At 45.5% G+C, this 18,861-nt stretch overlaps 1 protein-coding gene across 1 annotated transcript in view; it reads left to right on the top strand.

Annotated features, from left to right (window-relative positions):
* LOC112119788 (cystathionine beta-synthase-like) overlaps positions 1-10,913 on the top strand; it is a 39,228-nt gene extending 28,315 nt beyond the window's left edge. Inside the window, exons 10-15 of the mRNA XM_024218578.1 lie at positions 2,069-2,174; positions 2,904-2,975; positions 4,822-4,956; positions 6,122-6,230; positions 6,799-6,883; positions 10,643-10,913. Coding sequence (XP_024074346.1) covers positions 2,069-2,174; positions 2,904-2,975; positions 4,822-4,956; positions 6,122-6,230; positions 6,799-6,883; positions 10,643-10,803 — 668 coding nt within the window. The 3' untranslated portion in view covers positions 10,804-10,913. The remainder of the gene's footprint in view (positions 1-2,068; positions 2,175-2,903; positions 2,976-4,821; positions 4,957-6,121; positions 6,231-6,798; positions 6,884-10,642) is intronic.
* Positions 10,914-18,861: the final 7,948 nt, after the last annotated feature.

The following is an 18,861-nucleotide window of genomic DNA, read 5'->3' on the forward strand; positions in this document are numbered from 1 at the left end:
TGTTCACACTTTTGCATAAGGAGGTAGAACTTCTGGGGCTACCTTTTTTGGGTGCAGTGTCACATGAGCTGAGTGGAAAGATTAGTGGGATTCAGAGCAGGACAAACGGACAAAAACTGCAGCTCCACTAAGTCAGCCATAGGAGGTTATATTTGCTGTCTTTGAGCTGTTGCCATATGATACTGGAAGGTGCAAGGATTGAAGCAGGACGTTTTGAGATGTCCTGTTAAAGTAAGGTGTTCTTACAGCTCCCAGTCCCTGGTGCAAGGAGAAATACTTTGTAAGAGAAACCAAACAGCTTTTCAAAATGAACAGTTGTCCTTGTGCAAATGCTGTTTACAGCTGGACGTCAGTGCCACTCCACAAGGTATCAGTGCAACTCAGCTGGCTGCACTCTCAGCCCTGGGCCAGATGCTCATGGGTTCAAATCCAATACCAGCCAGTACATGGGCTCATGCTGACAGCTAAAGAAGTAGTGAGAAATCACAACTTCCATTGAAGTCAAGGGAGTTGCAGGTGCTCAGCACCATTGAAAAATCAGGCCTCTTTTATTTAGATGCCTACATTTGGATTTAGGTGCCTAATTTTAGGCACCTAAGTCTGAAAATGTTACCTTGGTATATATGTAACACAAGTATATAAGAAGCACATTTTTAAAGGTATTTTGGCTCCTGATTCCCATTGATACCAGTGGGTGTTAGGCACATAAGTACCTTTACAAATTGGCCTTAAGTGTCTTCCAACACTCAAGGTTATCTCCAAGATATGTTTCCACATTTCAAAGGACAGCATCTGCAAGTCTAAAGAAAATTGCCATATAAATGATAAAATAACAATCTATGACTAAACTTAACTCCTAATGTCTGAGATTTCATGTGATAGACAACAAAATAAGCACTTTTTCTACATTTGCTAGAGTACTGCTAGTTTACAAAACTGACTTACTTGCGTCTGATGAAGTGGGCATTCACCCACGAAAGCTTATGCTCCAATACTTCTGTTAGTCTTAAAGGTGCCACAGGACCCTCTGTTGCTGAATTACTACAACTCACTCACTTACAAAATGTCACTTGCACTCAGAAGTGTTACATTCATACTGTAATTCCTTTTGCGGTCAATGGTGTCACACCAAGACCAAATTTGGTTCAGAAATCCGAAGTGCACATGGACTGAGGACTATTATGATCCTTAGTCTTTTCTAAGCTGAAATATTAGCAGGTGAGAAGCCAATATTACCTGTGAGAAGCCAAGGACCTTTTTTTGAGTTACACACAGGAAAACGAAAACACACAGATACGTGCGCACACATACACACACACATTCACGGCCCTAAACACCATCATTGGCTGGTATCCCATGTATAATTGCAATTTTAATTTTCCTTCTTTTCGACCATTTATTTAAAGTGCACTAAGCACTTGTAAAATGTGTTAGCTCAACAGCTCTGGAGAGTGAAATGTTCTCTGTACCAACAAAACAAGGACAGCATGGGCAAGTTGCTCCCAGCCTCCCTGCCCCTCACCTGAAAGGGCCATCTCAAAGGCTGGAAGGGAATTTGGTCTCTCTGGCTAGACCCTCAAAGATATGAAATCAATGGAAGTTAGATGCCTACATACCTTTGAGGAACTGGGGCCGTGCCCTTTCAATCCTTGTCCTCCCTGCAGACACTGCTCCCAGAGTGATGATGGGGCCATTTGTGATGGGGCCACAAACTGGACTAGAATCACCACTCCCATAATCCATTCAACAGCCCTCGCCTGCACATTCTCCTTTGGTCACTACCTGGTCTCTGTTGGAGCTAGGGGCTTTCAAGAGTATAGGCCCGATTCTCCTCTCCCGTACACCAGTGTAACTGCGCCGGCTTTATTGGAGTTATGCCTGATACACACTGGTGCCGGTAAGAGGAGAATCATGCCCTAAAGGTTCAGTGTCCCATTACCGAACCCTGACCCAACTGTCTCCTGCCTGTCACTGCAGGGGCATTACCCTAGGCCACTCTGTGATGATATGTTATTGTCTCATGTACTGTTAGCTCTTGCGTGTGTCTATTTTCTTGTTCGTTCGTCAGGTGGCAGCTCCGGCAGTGCAATGTCCATTGCTGTGAAGGCTGCCAGGACTCTGACGGAGGGTCAGCGCTGTGTTGTCATCTTGCCCGACTCCGTCAGGAACTACATGTAAGACTCCTCTTCTGTAGTGCTTCCGACCTGCTGCTTTCTCCGAGGTGACAGCGCTGCAGGGTTCAGCCATAGCAATGGAAATAACATTCACGGACCAAATGAGTAATGTGGCCATACAAAAGCTTTGCTGTCACATGGCCAGTTATTCTCTGTGGCAGAGGGGAAATTACCTCAGTCAGTCAGTAGAGGAGGAAACACTATGGACCCACTTCACTACTCTGTTTTGCCAGTGTAACACCACTGAAAGCAGGCACATGTAAATCAATGGAGTTACACCAGCATAAAACTGGAGTGGTGAATGAGACCATAAATAAGGAGTCAATTTATCTTCCTCACGGGGGGGCCTTTGCAGTCCTCATATGGACATTAACATAAGAGTGCAAAACATTATAGTGTAATGGTAAGAGCAAAGGGCTGGGAGTCAGAACGCTTGGATTTTATTTCACTCGTCACTGACATACTCTATTATGCTCCAGGAAAAATCACCTAGGCTGAAATTTTCAAACTTGGGTGCTTAAACTTAGGCACCTAAATAACTGGTGTAATTTCACCTGCTCCTCCCATTCACCTCAAAAGGGGCCAACATCAGCTGATTGCTCAAAGTATGGGAGCCATGGTGAAACATTAAGGCCTAATGCATTTAAATCCCTCCTCCTCCCCCCGCCCTTCAATTTTTTGCTGGGTGCATTACAAACTTCTTCCTTGTTCTTTGCTGATGATTTCTAGGTCCAAGTTCTTGAATGATAGGTGGATGGGCAAGAATGGATTTCTAAAAAATGTCCAGGAACACAAGCCTTGGTAAGGTTCTGCTTCCTTCTATATTAACTGCCTTCATTGCTAGGGAAATAATCACTCTGCATTTGGAAATGATCATCTATTTTTAATTTTCTTTGAATAATTCAGTCCCTTTGAAAAGTTAATCTAGGCCAGGGGTTCTCAAACTTCATTGCACCGTGACCCCCTTCTGACAACAAAAATTGCTACATGACCCCAGGAGGGGGGACTGAAGCCTGAGCCCGTCCTGCCACCCTGGTGTGGGGGAGATGGAGGCAAAGCCAAAGCCCCACTGCCCCAGGGACAGAGGGAAGCCCAAGCCCAAGGGGCTTCAGCCCCAGGCAGGGGGCCTGTAATCTGAGCCCCACTGCCCAAGGCTGAAGCCCTAAGGCTTTGGCCCCAGACAGTGACTCTCTTTCAAATGTTGGTTTCCCTGTTCATTGGTCTAGTCCATAAAGGAGGAGTTTATTTTCTGCAGAAATTAATTCTTTCATACAGACCAGGCTCTTGTGTCTGTCTACAGTGAAGAACAATTTGGAATGAATTTCTAGGTCAGTGTCAAATGTCCTCCCCAGCAAGGCTGCTCTCAGCAGATCTGTGGTGACAATTGTCATAGACAATAGAGATGAAGGGCCCTTTTAAATATCTCCGTTTTCTATTCAGGCAGGAAACATAAAGTTTCCGTTTTAGATTAATGGATTCTAAGGGCACAAGGCATCATTGTGATAATCTAGTCTGACCTCCTGCATAACCCAGGCCATAGAATTTGGCCAAGTGATTCTTGCAGTGGAGGGAATTTAGTCTTCTCTACTCCATAAGTGAACACTTTTGAGCCCAATGACTCATAGGGGTACTACAGCATAGTTTTTAGAAAGACAGTTAATCTCAGTTTAAAGACTCCGAGTGATGATGAATTTACCACATCCTTTGGGATGTTGCTCCAAAGGTTAATTAACCTCATTGTTAAAAAGAGTTGTATCTTATTTCCAGTCATGGGTGGTGGGTATCATAGCCTGGGGGAGGCTGAGCCTCCCCAAACAACCAAGCATGGCCCTGCCCATGCTCCGCCCCCAGTCTGCCTCCTGCTTCTGGGCTCTGCGGCTCTTCCCCTGTGCCAGGGCCCAGGCTCGGGCTGGGCCTGCACTGCCCACCCTCCTGGGGCTATGGGAACTGCGGGGTGGCCCTCCAGGGCTGAGGGCACTAGCCTGAGGCAGGGGCCGGTGGCTGCAGTGGGGGGGCTCTGGGTTCCAGGGGGGCATGGAAGGGGTGGGGCCTAGGGTGGAAGGGGCGGGGCTGGGGGCTAGCCTCCCTAAGCCAGCGGTTCACGCGCAGCCCATGTTTCCAATTTGAGTTTTTCTAATTTCGGGTTACAGCTATCAGATCTTGCTTTGCCTTTGTCTGCTAGATTGAAGGGCCCTTTAATGTCAGATGACTTCCGACTTGCAGATTTCCTTCCATTCAGAGAGAACAGGAATATCCAAACCTTCTTCCAGAAGCCATACCTGCTGCGTTCTAGGACTCTCTTTTTGTGCTGGGGCTACGTGCTCCAGGCCTTAAGAAACCAGGGTACAAATGAAAGAAGTGAAGTCAAGTGAGAATACTCCCCTTCTTACAGTTAAGCACTTGCTTAAGGGCTTTGGTGGATCAGGGACAGCATGCTCAGCACTGCAGGCTCAAGCCCTGAGTCAGGAGTGACACTTGCCTGAGTACACATCTGAGCTCAAGTGTGGTGACCTCAGTCTAAATCTGCCTATACTGTAGTCTGTATCTGAGAAAGCGCTGTCTAAACAAGACAAGGAGCAGCTCAGACTCAGCCCCACACATGCCTCACGCTTGTGAATAACAATAAACTGCTGTCATTTTCCTATAGGTGGTGGAATGTCAAGGTGCAAAAGCTGAATCTCTCGGCCCCTCTGCTTCTTGTCCCAGAAGTCAACTGTCAAAAGGCAATCGAAATCCTCAAGGAGAAGGGCTATGCCCAGGCGCCAGTGGTTGCTGAATCTGGGTATCTCTTTTACTGGTTGGGTGGATGATTATGTGAATGAATAACAGCAATGAGGAAACCAATGACAAAATACTTTATAGTTGTACAATAAACCTGATTCATTTAGTCCCTTCAATACACTTTTTAATGTACCATTTAAAAACCTGTACGGTAAAGTGAAAAATAATGACACGGGCCTAATCCTGAGAGATGCTGAGCCCCACTGAGTGGCATGGGAGTTGCACATGCTCAGCACCTTTTAGGATCAGCTACCTATATTGTTTCAAATCCTCATTTTTGCTATAGTCAGTAATAACAGATGTGGCCCATCAAGGAAACATTACATAAATTAGCAAAGAGAAGAACTGGCCAGATCCAACACCCACTGACGTCAATGCGTGTTGGACCAGGCTCCTAATCAATAAGTGTACAGTAAAGGTAAGGCATAGATATGAAACACATTGGTAAATGACAGCAAATGCCCATTAGCTGACTTTTCTTCAAATGTTAAATCCCGAGCTGCAAATTTCAGACAATAATTGCTGTTAAAAACACTTTATTAGGGAGAGATCCTCCTCTTGAGGATGCATGTTTTAATGAAACAGCTACAATAGCAGCTGGGGGTATACAATGGAGTCCCTCACTGGCTAAACAAGTTGAGCTTTTCCTACAGCACAGTGTGTCTCAGCTAATAATGATCTGGCCCCAGGCTCTGGTTTGGAGATGGAACGTTCCCAATCTGAAATTGTATCCCCATCTCTCCATATTAGCATCTAAATGTTGTGCTGTTATTATTTCCTTGCTATGTACTTTGCTTGGCTGCTTCCTCCCATACCAGATGGTTCACAAGTCAGAAATATGTTCTGCAGTGGTGGAAACTGATTCTAGTACAGGAGGATAGGCTCACCACCTTGGCCCAGGAAGGGAGGAAGAAAGAAAGAGATGACCTAACAGTGAGCTGATTTTCTCAGCTTTGTTTTTACTGTGACACTCCAACAAATGACAGTCCGGAAGACATGCACCCACTAAAAGATGCTCGGATGAACTAAGGGCCACCTCCTTCTCCCATTGAAGGCAGGAAATTTTGTCATTAACTTCAAAGGGAGCAGGATTGGTCCCTAAAAACTGTTTAGCCATTTGACCACCTCAAGCTTGACTCTTTGCAAATCTCGCTGTTCTCTTACAGTCACATTCTGGGAATGGTGACTCCCAGTAACATCCTCTCCTCCGTGCTGGCTGGAAATGCTCAGTTCTCAGACCCAGTCATCAAGGTCATCAATGACCAGTTTTCAAAGGTATTACAGTTATTATTGACTTGTTTCAAATAGAGCCCAGAGGCGAGCTAGGCACCTCCTAACACAGAAAGAAGGCATTATCCCCACTCCAAGGACTGATCCTATATATAGCCTGTGTTTCTGAAGCATTCCACTGTACGGCTTGTCTAATTACAAGTTAGATTATGCTAGGCTTTCTGCAGATGTGCAAAGGAGGGAGAGCAAAAGGGGTATTCCCCAATTTCTCTGCTCCCATGCAAGGTCTGGGGATGACTACCGTCACTGGGCCAGATCCTCAGGTGGTATAGACTGATGTAGCTCCAGTGGGGTTAATGGAGCTACTCCAAACTATACCTGGTGAGGACTTGGTCCTTTGTGCGTGTTTTTGTGTTTCTCCTGCACTCCCCAAAGCTCCAGGAAGTGCTGCATCTGCATCAGCACACCTGTGCCTTCTGATATTCCCTTCCTCCACCTCTATACTGCCCCCAGCACAGGACTGTGCTTTAAAAGTAAGAATTGGGTCCCTAATGCTGTCACAAAGTGAAGTGTTTAAATGCCCTTTTTCTTATTTTTGGTCCCCTCTCTTTAGATTAGCCTGGATGACAACCTTGGAAACCTCTCTAATATCCTGGAGAATGATCATTTTGCTATAGTTGTACATGATCAGATGCAATGTAAGTATCTTTTAATGAGGAAAAGGAAAGAACCTCTTTAAAAGTCAAACTCTGACTTCTGCACCAATCAGATTATGTGGGCTTTGCACAGGCGTTCCCTGGGGGAATGGAATCCTCACAACAGGGCAGAGCAGCTGGGCAGTAGCACCTGCAACCCTATGCTCTTCCTGCATGAGGGATTTTTCCCCATCACTCAGCAGAGTCATGGATCCACTGGCCATTCACCCCTCTCCAAAGCCCCATGCATGGTAGCATGAAGAGAGGCAGGGGGAGCCTGAAATACTAAGGTTCTTATTCTGATTATTTAACTTTCTCTACAGCTGGACACAAACAGATTTATTTTAGTGATGCCTTCATGGCTATTGTAAAGTGTCATTTCTTGGCCAGATGATCAAAAGAGGAAGCCTGATCTGTGGTAAAAAGGCACCAGACTGAGACTCAGGAAGTCAGAGTTCAAGTCCCAGCTCTGCTGCGGACTGTGTGCGCGACCACGGGCAAGTCACGCAGTCTCTGTGCCTCAGTTTCCCATCTCTAAACCAGGGATAACAGTACTGCCTTTTTCTCACCTGTTGTCTGTTGGCATTGTAGGCTCTTCAGGGGAGTGTCTGTTCTTTACTATGTTCATGTACAGCACCCAACATAACAGTGTCCTGATCCCAGCTGGAGCCTTTGGCCAGGATTGTAGTAACACAGCCGCCATGGCTGAGTCCCCCCATCTCTGTGCAGCAGCAGCTGCAGAAAGGAGTTTGTGTGGTAATGCTGTTGAGAGCAGTGTTAATACCCCAGTGGATTCCTAATAGGAGACCTGAGGAGACGCGTACCACTGAGAATGGTGGAGCTGCCAGAGAAGAGGCGCTTGCTAAGGGGACTGCGCTCCCCACTTCCCTGCCCCTGGGCTTGAACCCAAGAGCTCCTGTACGTTTGTGCAGATGGAAGGGAGAGTGCTCTCTCTTGTCACTTGCTCTTTAAGATAGCAGGGGTTGGGTGGGGCAGCTTGCTTAGCTGTGAGAAGGAGGGAATCCTTCGTGGGACTTCAGAGTGAGCCGTTTGGCCAACGAAAGAATGACACTGATGGGCTCCACAGTGGGTATGTCTACACAGCAAAGAAAACCCTGTGGCTGGCCCATGCTGCTCGACTCAGGCTCACGGGGCTAGGGCTGCGGGGCTGTTTCATTGCTGTGTAGACATCCGGACTCGGGCTGTGCCCTGAGCTCTGGGAGCGCCCACCTCACAGGGCCCTAGAGCCCAGGCTCCAGCGCGAGCCCGGACGTCTACACAGCAGTGAAACACCCCGCAGCCTGAGACCCCTGAGTCTGAGTCGGCTGGCACAGGCCAGCTGCGGGTGTTTAGTTGCTGTGTAGACATACTCAGAGAGTCCCATTCACTTCTCCTCAGCTGAGACCTGGACTCAGAAGGGTGGGGTGAAGTTAGGTGATTAAGGTGGGGAAAAGTTTGTTTTGTTATTCTTTAGGCGTATTGCAATTGCTTGCCAGGGGCTCCAATCAGACTTGCCAGCCTCTCTAAGCCCTCTTAGCCATATTGGCCACTAGGGGGGTCATTGCTCTTCTGCCCTCCCTCATGCCCCCCAAGCACATGGCGTGCTTTGCCCGACTCTGCTGTGTGTTCACACTCAGGCAGCACTTTGGTTTTCTGTGCCCCGTCTGCTCACTACCATCTCCTGGTCACTCTGCTCACCAGGAACTGAGCCAGCCCGTGCGTGCCAGGCAGCACTCCATGGCTCTGCCCAGAATCATGGTACCAAGCGTGCTCAGGTCTGGGCTGGATTTTCCCATTTGGAGATGAGACCCGATGGGCAGTTCCTCCTGGCGGAGTTGCAGCGGAACCTGGCCCTCTCCTCCACCCTGAGTAGCGTTCTCCAGGGCAGTCTGGCTCCAATCAGTCTAGAGCCCCATTGGGCTGGGTGCTGTACAGATATAAAGTAAATGACAATGCCTGCCCTGGAGAGCCTCTGTAAATGATAGAGTCGAGTTCTCAGGCTATGTACACACCACAGCTTAGGTCGGTATAAGTTATGTCACTCGGGTGTGAATAAGCCACCCCCTGAGCGAGGTAAGTTACACCAACTTAAGTGTCAGTGTGGACAGCGCTATGCAGGTGGGAGAGCGTCTCCTGCCGACATAGCTGTCACCACTCATGGGAGCTGGAGTAATGAAGCCGACAGGCACGCGCTTTTGCGTCAGCTTAGAGCAGCTACATTATAGAGCTTACGGCAGCGCAGCTGCATCATCTGTAGTGTAGCCAGAGCCTCAGCAAACTGTTTTCACAAAGGGGATAATTTCTTAGGCTTTGTTCACACTTAAAAAGTTTTGCCACTTTACCGATGCTGCCATAGAGCAGTGAAACCTTCCTAGTGTAGACGCAGTTATACTGGGCTAAAAGTGCTGAGACTGGCGTAGCTTCTTCTGGCTCAGGGAAATGAAATAACTTAAACCAGTATATAGTCCCTTATGCTAGTATAACTGCATCCACACAAGGGTTTTTAGAGATCTACCTATGTTGGCAAAAATAACACCCCTTACCACATAGTTATGTGGTAAAAATTTGTAAGTGTAGATGATGCCTTCTCTTATGGGAGGTGCTTTGTTTAAGATTTCACTGCTACAACAAAGCAGTCAAGATAACTGCACTCTGGATAACATTAGAACTTCAGGGTGTAATTAGGCTGATTTTATGGTTGAACAATGTTAAATGTACAGCCCGCTCATGCACATGAGCTAGTGAAATAGCATGCCATGTTGGTTTGTTCGCCTGCAAGGGGCTGCAGTTTGAGGCTCAGGCCAGCGTGCTGAACTCAGACCCTGCAAATCCATATGCATCTCCCAACACAAGAAAATCAAGCAATGGCTCTGTGAATCCCTCTGTGATTGTACTTCCTCTGTGGGAAGGGGAGGCTGGCCAACAATCTCAGCTGTGGAGGGTTGAAAAAAACAGGTATTTTTCTGTAAAATATTAAGACCAAAACAATTTGATTTTAAAATGTTTGTGGAAGATTTGGGGGGGGGGGTTCATAAAATTTTTTTTTTTAATTTTTGTTTAATTTTTTTTGTCGAAAAATCGAAAATGTCTTCTAAACCAAATTTTTTATTAAACATTTTGATTTTGACAAAAAATTTTCACTGAAAAAAATGGTGGTGGTAGAAAAACTCAGCCAGCTAAACTCACCTCACTTTTTGAACACTTTTAGTAGTCAACAGGTGCTATTTTAGTCTGACCACAGTTCACCCCATTTTATTACTTTCCTCCCATCCCTCCCAACATCCCTCCCAACATATACTTCATTCTTTGATTTAGACACCCTCACCTGCTTTTTATTTGTTTGCTTTTAAGAGGACATGTGTTTTAAAAAGTTACACTTTATTGCACTTTATATTGTTTGGTAGTGGTGTGGTACAGCACTATGTCAGCTGCAATGGGGGCCAAGGGTTGTTTATAAATACAGTTATCTCTGCTGCTGTTAAAGATTATCATTGATTTGGGATGGGGAGTCATTGGAACAAAAGTCTCATAAGGTTAAGTGACAAATTAGACTCCTTGTAGTGGTAAAGAATTCACTGTTGCGCAATAAATCCCTGATGTGACCCGATTGACTGCTGTGGGGTTGCGCCTGGAATCCTTTTTAGTAGAATCATAGCAGGGATGATGCTGGCCTGTTTGAGGTCTTATCTTTATAAAAATCACAGCCATTTTTGGACTGCTTTTTCAGATAACTCAGTAATGTACTTTGCTGTGTGCTTACAGACATTGGAGATGGCAGTTATGCCAAGAAGCAGATGGTGTTTGGAGTGGTGACGGCCCTGAATCTCCTGAATTTCATTACCCGAAAGGACAAGAGCCAGCAACAAAAAGTTGCTTCACCAAGAGGCGCTATTGCCTCAGATGAATCTGAAATAAGCCACTGAAGATTTTTCAAAATGATGAGGCTAAGATTTTAATTGACTAATCCTTGGTCCCATACATTTGACCGCATCTGAAATGACATCAAAGGAATCTGTGGATCAGGATGATCTGACTAAAGAACAAAGTTTAATTAAAATAAGGAGTGTGACAAAGTTCCTTCTCTATCTTGGTGGGTCCTGCGCTTATTGGCGGATTTTCTTGCCTCAGAGATTCACCATGTGGGTTGGGGAACAGCCCAGAGACCTTCCCCTGTGGTAGAACCCACAGTCCAGGTCAATTGGGAGGTTTGGGGGGAACCCGGTCCCGCCCTCTGCTCCGGGTTCCAGCCCAGGGCCCTGTGGACTGCAGCTGTCTAGAGTGCCTCCTGGAACAGCTGCACAACAGCTACAATTCCCTGGGCTACTTCCCCATGGCCTCCTCCAAACACCTTCTTTATCCTCACCACAGGACCTTCCTCCTGGTGTCTGATAATGCTTATACCCCTCAATCCTCCAGCAGCACACCCTCTGACTCTCAGCTCCTTACACCCACACCACAAGCTGAAGTGAGCTCCTTTTTAAACCCAAGTGCCCTGATTAGCCTGCCTTAATTGATTCTAGCAGCTTCTTGATTGGCTGCAGGTGTTCTAATCAGCCTGTCTGCCTTAATTATTTCCAGAAAGTTCCTGATAGTTCTGGAACCTTCCCTGTTACCTTACCCAGGGAAAAGAGACCTACTTAATCTGGGGCTAATATATCTGCCTTCTATCACTCTCCTGTAGCCATCTGGCCTGACCCTGTCACAGGAGTTATACTGAGATAACACTATAACACAACATTGGGGGGATGGTGAGGGGGTTAATATATGGGTCTTATTGCACAGATTTTGTAAGACTTGTCTCTTGCTGTTTCATGGTTAATTAACACCTTCTAAGTGTTAATTAACACCTTCTCCCCTTCAAGAGATACATGATTATGGCTGGGGCTGGAGCCATGATGGGAGAAGCTCCAGCCCTCTCCCAAATTTCATCCCTGGCTGGGGGAAACCCCTGCTGATTGGCTGCCTTCCCCACTCACCACCCTTCTGGGGAAGAGCAGCCAATCAGAGCTACTGCAGGCAGAGTTTCTCTTCTCCTTCCCTCAGGGGCAGACCCTGTTCTTACAGGAGGGGAGAAGGGAGCATGTAGGACCCAGCAGGTTAGGGCAGCTCTGCTTCCTTTCACTCCAGTGAACAATGGGATGGCTCCTCTGCTCCTCCCCCAATTGCCCTCCATCCCTGCCACACCTGGACTGGGAAGGAGAAGAGGGGACCCTGAAGCAGCCCCCACACCAGGGCCTAGGAGAGAGGGGTGAAGACTCTCAGGTGCTGTAGGAAGAGCACAGGTGAGGCTGGTGGGGCTGAATTGATGTAGGGAATGGGCAGAACCAATGCAGGAGCTACCAGGGGGACAGGATTGGTATGGGAGTTGAAGGGCAGGATTATTTCCTGAACAGGGGTTGTGCAGCTGGGGAGGGGAGAGCTCCTGCAGCAAAGGCCAAAATCCCCTTACCCAGGACCTTTGGGAGAGTGGCCAGCACTAATTGTCACCTAGACATACTGGGGATGGGCAGGGGGAGCTCCAAACTCAAAAGACAGCCCAAAAACACAATGTAATCTTTTATTTTAAAAAAAATCATGATTTTGGGGCCAATTAATTATTTTTGGGGTCTGATGTGATTTTTGAAGCTTTGGAGTCCATTCCAGGAGCTGTTAGCAGAGCTCAGAAGAGCCACTTGTTAGAGCTGCAAAAACACAGAAGGAATTAAGTGCACAGCAAGAGAAGAGTAAACAAACGAAATCACTTTTGCAGCCCAGTTTAGGGGAATAGGCATAATTGCTTCAGGCATGTGCTGTGGACAGATTGAGAGAGGAGCAACTACTTTCAGTTTTAGCTTTTCCTAAGCGACAAGTCTGTGTTTTTAATCTAATCTAGTATGTACAAGGTTTTTGATAAATGATGAAGTATTTATGGTTAGGAATGGTGTCTCCTGCTTTTTGTTTGCTGAGTTATACACAATACATCAAATCTTTTGCAAGTATTTGGGTAAGTGTTTGTTCACATCTGGTTTATGGCCAAAAAAGCAGACCACCCCAAGAAGCTGTCCTCTTAATATTTCCCACTGGATGGAGACTTAGGGCTTGTCTTCATGTACAGTGCTACAGCGGTGTAGTTAATCCACCTCCCCGAGAGGCAGTAGCCATATTGATGGGAGAAGCTCTCCCATCGACACAGCGCTGTCTACACAGGGGGTTACGACAGTATAACGATGTCACTCAGGCGTGTGGATTTGTCACGCCCCAAGCGACAGTTATACCACTACAGGTCTGTAGTGTCGCCCTGGCTTTAGGGCTTGTCTATGCTTATAGCACTGCATCACTGCAGCACTTAGTGAAGATGCTACCTATGCTGACAGGAGAGCTTCTCCCATTGGCATAGTTAATGCAGCTCCCTGAGAGGCGGTAGCTATGGTGACGGGAGATGCTCTCTGTCACCATAGCGCTGTCTACACTGGGAGTTAGGCTGGTATAACTACATCACTCAGGGTTGCAGATTTTCCACACCCGTGAGTGACGTAGTTATGCTGACATAAGTTGATAGTGTAGACCAAGCCTGAGGGTCAGATCCTACCCTTACTGAACTGAAGGAACCTCACCTTTGATTTCAGAGAAAACAGAATCAGGCCCTTGCTGGTGGATTTTTTTTTCCTCAAATTCATCCAGAGAATGGTTTCATAAATTGAGAGGGGAAAAAAATCACCAAATGAATCACAAGAACAAGAACTTTTCAGTAGGAAGGAGTGCGGCTGGCTGTATGCATGTGTGTGTGAGAGAGAGATTTCCATTTGCTGTTTGTCCAGCAGCACACAAGGTTCTGATAGCTGCAAGAAATTGTCTTTGTTATATATATGAAGAAAAATCATTGTACTTTATATGACTGCATACTCAAATAAAAACAAATACAATATTTAAAACAAAAATATAGTTAATTATTTATTTGAGAGGGTTTTGCCCCTTTAGGACAAGACCTGAAACAGAGCTCAGAGGCCTGAGTCATTTGTGGTCATTAAAGAATCCATGGAATGTTTTGCAGGAGTAAAGGGGGGATTGTTAACTCAGTGTATTGGCCATATTCCAATGTGTGTAATTAAATTTCTCCCTGCAGCGTACAGTAGTCTTTCTGTTCTGTCCTAAACTGCTGTAGTGTTGCTGTGCACTATTTGACATATGTCACATTCCACCGTAGAAGAAGCTGCATTCCAGCAGAGGGGGTAATGATACCTGTAGCTTAACCATGTTTCTGCAGTGACTTAAGCATGAACTTTAAGCGTGGGATCAATAGTTAGAGTTAAGATTATTATTTTTATTATTTGTATTACCATAGGGCGTAGGAGCCCAAGTCATGCTGCTTCAATCGATGCAGGATTGGGTTCATAGTTTGTAAAATATTTTGGGATCCTTCTGAGTAGGATCTGAGAAAGATTCTTTATAAAAGTCATTCTCATTCATGCCTAACTCAAGGCCAAGTGTGTGCTGCCTGAAGCAAACTACCTACAATCAGTAGCAAGGCACCTTGGTTTCTGAGTAGCTGGTTTCATTTATTTACAAAAGGAATATTCTCTCAAATGATTCAGAGCCATGAGCTTGTTAACCTGTGAAAGCTGGCGTCTTTATTATCATTACCCTTGTCCTCCATGCCCTCTTCCCTCCTGTCTGTTACAACCACATTTTGTTTGGCTTTCGACTGTAAAACCCTAAGGGCAGGAGCCAGGACCTTGATCATACAATCATGAATAATCAGAATTGCAATACATTTTCTAAGGCAGACTCCAAATTCTGGGGTAGACACAGGTAAGTTTAAAATAAAGGATTGTATGAAATATGAAAATGAACAAATACACCCCGAACTAAATTCCTCGTGCTGTTTTTATATTACATTTACTTTACGCTGTGCATTTTCACTTTGGTACAGATTTTTGTAGTGACAAAGCAAAACTGTTTTGTAGACGTTATGAGTGTGGAAGAAGGTGGCTTAAATCAGACAGCCGGGTGGGGATTTTATTTGCTGGGACAGTATGTGAGGAATTTGAGATTGTGTGATAGAACCATAATGACAATACTTAGCTCTTATACAGTACGGCTTATCTGTAGCTCTCAAAGGGCTTTACAAAGGAGATGAAATATCATTGTCTCTCGCATGCAAAAAGACTGCAGGATTAAACAAACACGGGGTAGAGCAAACAAAAAACAGCAATTAGCTATTTCAGCCTTTGCCTCAGCTACCCTTCCCCATGCACTTGGGGCCAATATACTGCAATTATGTAGCTAAACAACAAAACCTGTGATCTAACAGGTCTTTCTATCTATTTTCTCTCCCCCTCTGACTGACAGCTTTTTTTTTTTTTTTTTGGTATTACAGTAAAGTCTCTCCCTCTCCCACTGTTTATAGCCACAAGTGCTTTGTATAATCCTTGTTTGCAGTGGTGTTGTAGCTTTGTTGATTCCCAGGATATTAGAGAGACAAGGTGGGTGAGGTAACATCTTTTATTGGACCAAGTTCCGCTGCTGAAAGCGATGAGCTTTCCAGCTACACAGAGCTCTTCTTCTGTCTAGCCGGTCAGTTTGTCTCTCCCACCAACAGAAGTTGGTCCAATAAAAGACATTACCTCACCCACCTTGTCTGTCTTGTATAATCCTCCTCACTCTGCCACCCTTCTCCTGGGCAGCGTTCCTTTACCTTCCAATCTTTTGAGAAGATGAAGCATGTCGCATGCAGTGGAGCATAGGAGGGGTTTGCAGGTGAGCTGGAATGGGGAGGGTCTGAGTAGTTACTGGATGATTTCAGGAGTGTGTGGCAGCTGGGGGATGGGACTGGCACTCAAGTCAGGAGGGCTACGAACAAGTGTGACAGCTGAAAGAGGATTTTGTTAGTAATGTTGCCTAGCACGCGCTGCCTGTGCTAACACAACTGAGGTGCCACTTGGAAGCAGTTAGCCACTCAGGGGTGAGTTATCACAGCAATTGCTCCTATTTGTGTGTGACTTTTGCCTTTTTTTCCTTTGGCCAACGCAGGAATTTTAAAGATTTTAACCTTTGAACTAGAGCTTAGGTGGGAGCATATTTATAATGCCACAGGGATGGCGTCAGACAGGAACAATGTGAAGTGGAATTTTAAGCTTAAGGGGTGGATGGGGAGATGAGGTGTATTTTTCTTTTCTTTCTTCCCCTATTAGAAAGGCTAAATTTGGAGACCATGTCAGGCTTGTGGCTAAAAACTAACCAGGACATTTATTTTCACAATGACTGGGAGAGCCCAATCTTGCAAACAAACACTTCAGCATTTGTTTCAGAGTAGCAGCCGTGTTAGTCTGTATCCGCAAAAAGAACAGGAGTACTTGTGGCACCTTAGAGACTAACAAATTTATTAGAGCATAAGCTTTCGTGGGCTACAACCCACTTCTTCGGATGCATTCAGCATTTGTGTCACTTCACTAGGAGGAGTCGCAGTGAAATTATAGGAAGAACATGTATAACTGTTTGCAACATCAGGCCCAAAATTCACTCCTTCAATGGGCCCATTCCTCCAAATACCCCTGCTTGCAAATGCCATCTGGGGCGTGGCTGGCATGACTCAAACCACCTGCATTTACCATGAGGATCACATGCTTCCTTGCTCATTTAGGCCAAGTGTTGGGTGTTATCTAACTTGTGAAGTGCAAAGTGCTTCTCAGGTTTAAGGGGTGCACCTGAGAAAGTAAAACAGGAGACAGACGCTTAGCTGGGCTACCCCCAGAAACTGGCACTGTAGCTGTGGAAGTTGAGGCTGGAAGAGTTGTGGCACTGATGAATTAGAAAAGAATGGGCAAAGCTTGTCCCAGCTAATAGACTCCACAGAAACAATAGACATTTGTCAGGAGCCCACCGAAAGTGGTTGGCTGAACAGAAATCCGACAGGGAGGGGGACACTTCAAGAAGATTAGGATGGGAATAAAATTGATAGGGAGTGGGGGGGGGGACCTTGCTCTGGGGGTGGGGGAAAATGGGGGTCACACATAATCCCTGGCAGGAAAGAGATTGGGAGTGAATGAGGAGCATGGAGGGAAAGGAAGCAAACATATCCCCTGCCATGGGGACCAAAAGGCAGGGAATCTGGTAGAGGAGCATGTGGAGTGTTCACAGCCTCTAGAATGGGGGGAAAGAATATGTCAGCCTGACAGAGGTGGGTGTGGGGGAGTTGCAGGGACTCAGTTAGAGGAGGATGGGAGGGTGGCGCACAGGGAGCCCCTGGAATGGGCAATGCGCTCAGCCTACAGAAGCTACCAGCTGTGCGACCCCTAAGTTCGTTATTCCCCAGTGTTGGATGCAGTTCAGTAGTGTTGTACATTCATAGCTTTCGAATCATTTCTGTATGCTTGTGGATGGAAAACCATATACAAATATACACTATATTTACTGTGCTTAGCAGGCTATCAGTCTAATGGTCTTTTCAGTACTCTCAGTCAAAGTTTAAAGCGGGGTGGGGAAGGGTAGGATTGCACCACAATCTGGAATAGACTTCACAAATATACAGATCACCAAGAGAGAGAGAGACTAAACTGAAGCCATTAGCAAGATAAAAATCTTTTTGACCACTCCCAGCCACGCATTTTGTGTTGCAAAGGCTTTCCCTCCGTTTGTACTGCATCAAGGCTAGAGAGCCATTGCATATAAATAGATGACCTTGCAGCTGAACTGGTATGGTTATGCTGGGAGCAAAATCAAAAGGCTGATCACCATTGCTGGGCCAAACCATCTGTCACATTTGGCATCAAGACTATCCAGGTAATTAAAACTGTTTTATATTTTAGAGCACAGTCACATATTTGATTTAAAAAAGGACCCCTTCTACTATTCTGAAATATAAATTACAAGCAGTTGATTCAATTAGAGAGGCCATTTTCCAGGAGTGTGTGGTAGCTGGGGAATGGGTCTGGAGATCAGGTCAGGAGACATGGGGTATCTTAAAGAAAACTGGACTGATCTGAGCAGAAAATTCATCCCTATGTAACTATTAACTAACAAATTTCTTTAATGTTGTATCTTTAGGGAAAATTGGTCTTGTCAACCAAACCCGATTTTATTTTTTGAAGATTACAAGTGTGGTTGACAAAGGAGACTGCATTGATGTAATATACTTAGATTTTTTTGACTTAGTACTGCATAGCATTCTGATTCAAAGCTTAGCACTAGAGAATAGTAATAAAGCACACGTTAAAAGGATTAAGAACAGGCTAGCTGACAATCTCAGAAAGTAGTTTTCAATGGGAAATCAGCATCTAATGGAAGTGTTTCTAAGGAGCGGTTCTAAGTCTGGTGCCATTTTTATCAGTGATCTGGAAGCAAATGTAAAATCTCTGCGGAGAAAATCTGTGGATGAATCAAAGATTGGCTGACTGGTAAATAATGATGAGGCCAAGGAAGCAATATTGTCACTGGTAAGCATTCAAAAATTGGAAGATTGGCTTAAAAATCATGAGAATTTTTAAAAAGAATCCCCTTTGAGTTCTTGTTATTTGCCTTTTGGTTTCAGAGCCTTTAAAGGTGTATTTGGGTAATGTTTTCAAGCTTCTCTCTGCAACCATGAAGCCTAGAGAATTTAATTTAACAAAAATAAACTGAGATTCTTGTGCATTCACATAACTCCAGGAGCTGGGGCTTTAAGAAACGCACCAAATATCACAAGACTCTTGCTAGATCAGGAGAGTGGTTGGCAACACTTGGTAAGCTGGGCCCATTCAAACAAAATGCCTTTAATACAGCCAAATGCAGGCCATACCTACAGAATGGGGGACTGTATCCTGGCAAGCAGTGACTCTGAAAAGGATTTAGTGTCAGAAAGACAACAACAGAACATGAACACCCAGTGCGATGCTGTGGCTAAAAGGGGTAATGCAATCTTTGGATGTATAAACACAGGCGGAGTGGGTAAGAGCAGAGAGGTGATTTGACCTCTGTATATGGCCTTGGCTACTAGAATATTGTGTATAGTTCTAGTGTCCATATTT

This window comes from Terrapene carolina, unplaced genomic scaffold (assembly GCF_002925995.2).
Source record: "Terrapene carolina triunguis isolate 2854851 unplaced genomic scaffold, T_m_triunguis-2.0 Scaffold30, whole genome shotgun sequence".
NCBI lineage: Eukaryota > Metazoa > Chordata > Testudines > Emydidae > Terrapene > Terrapene triunguis.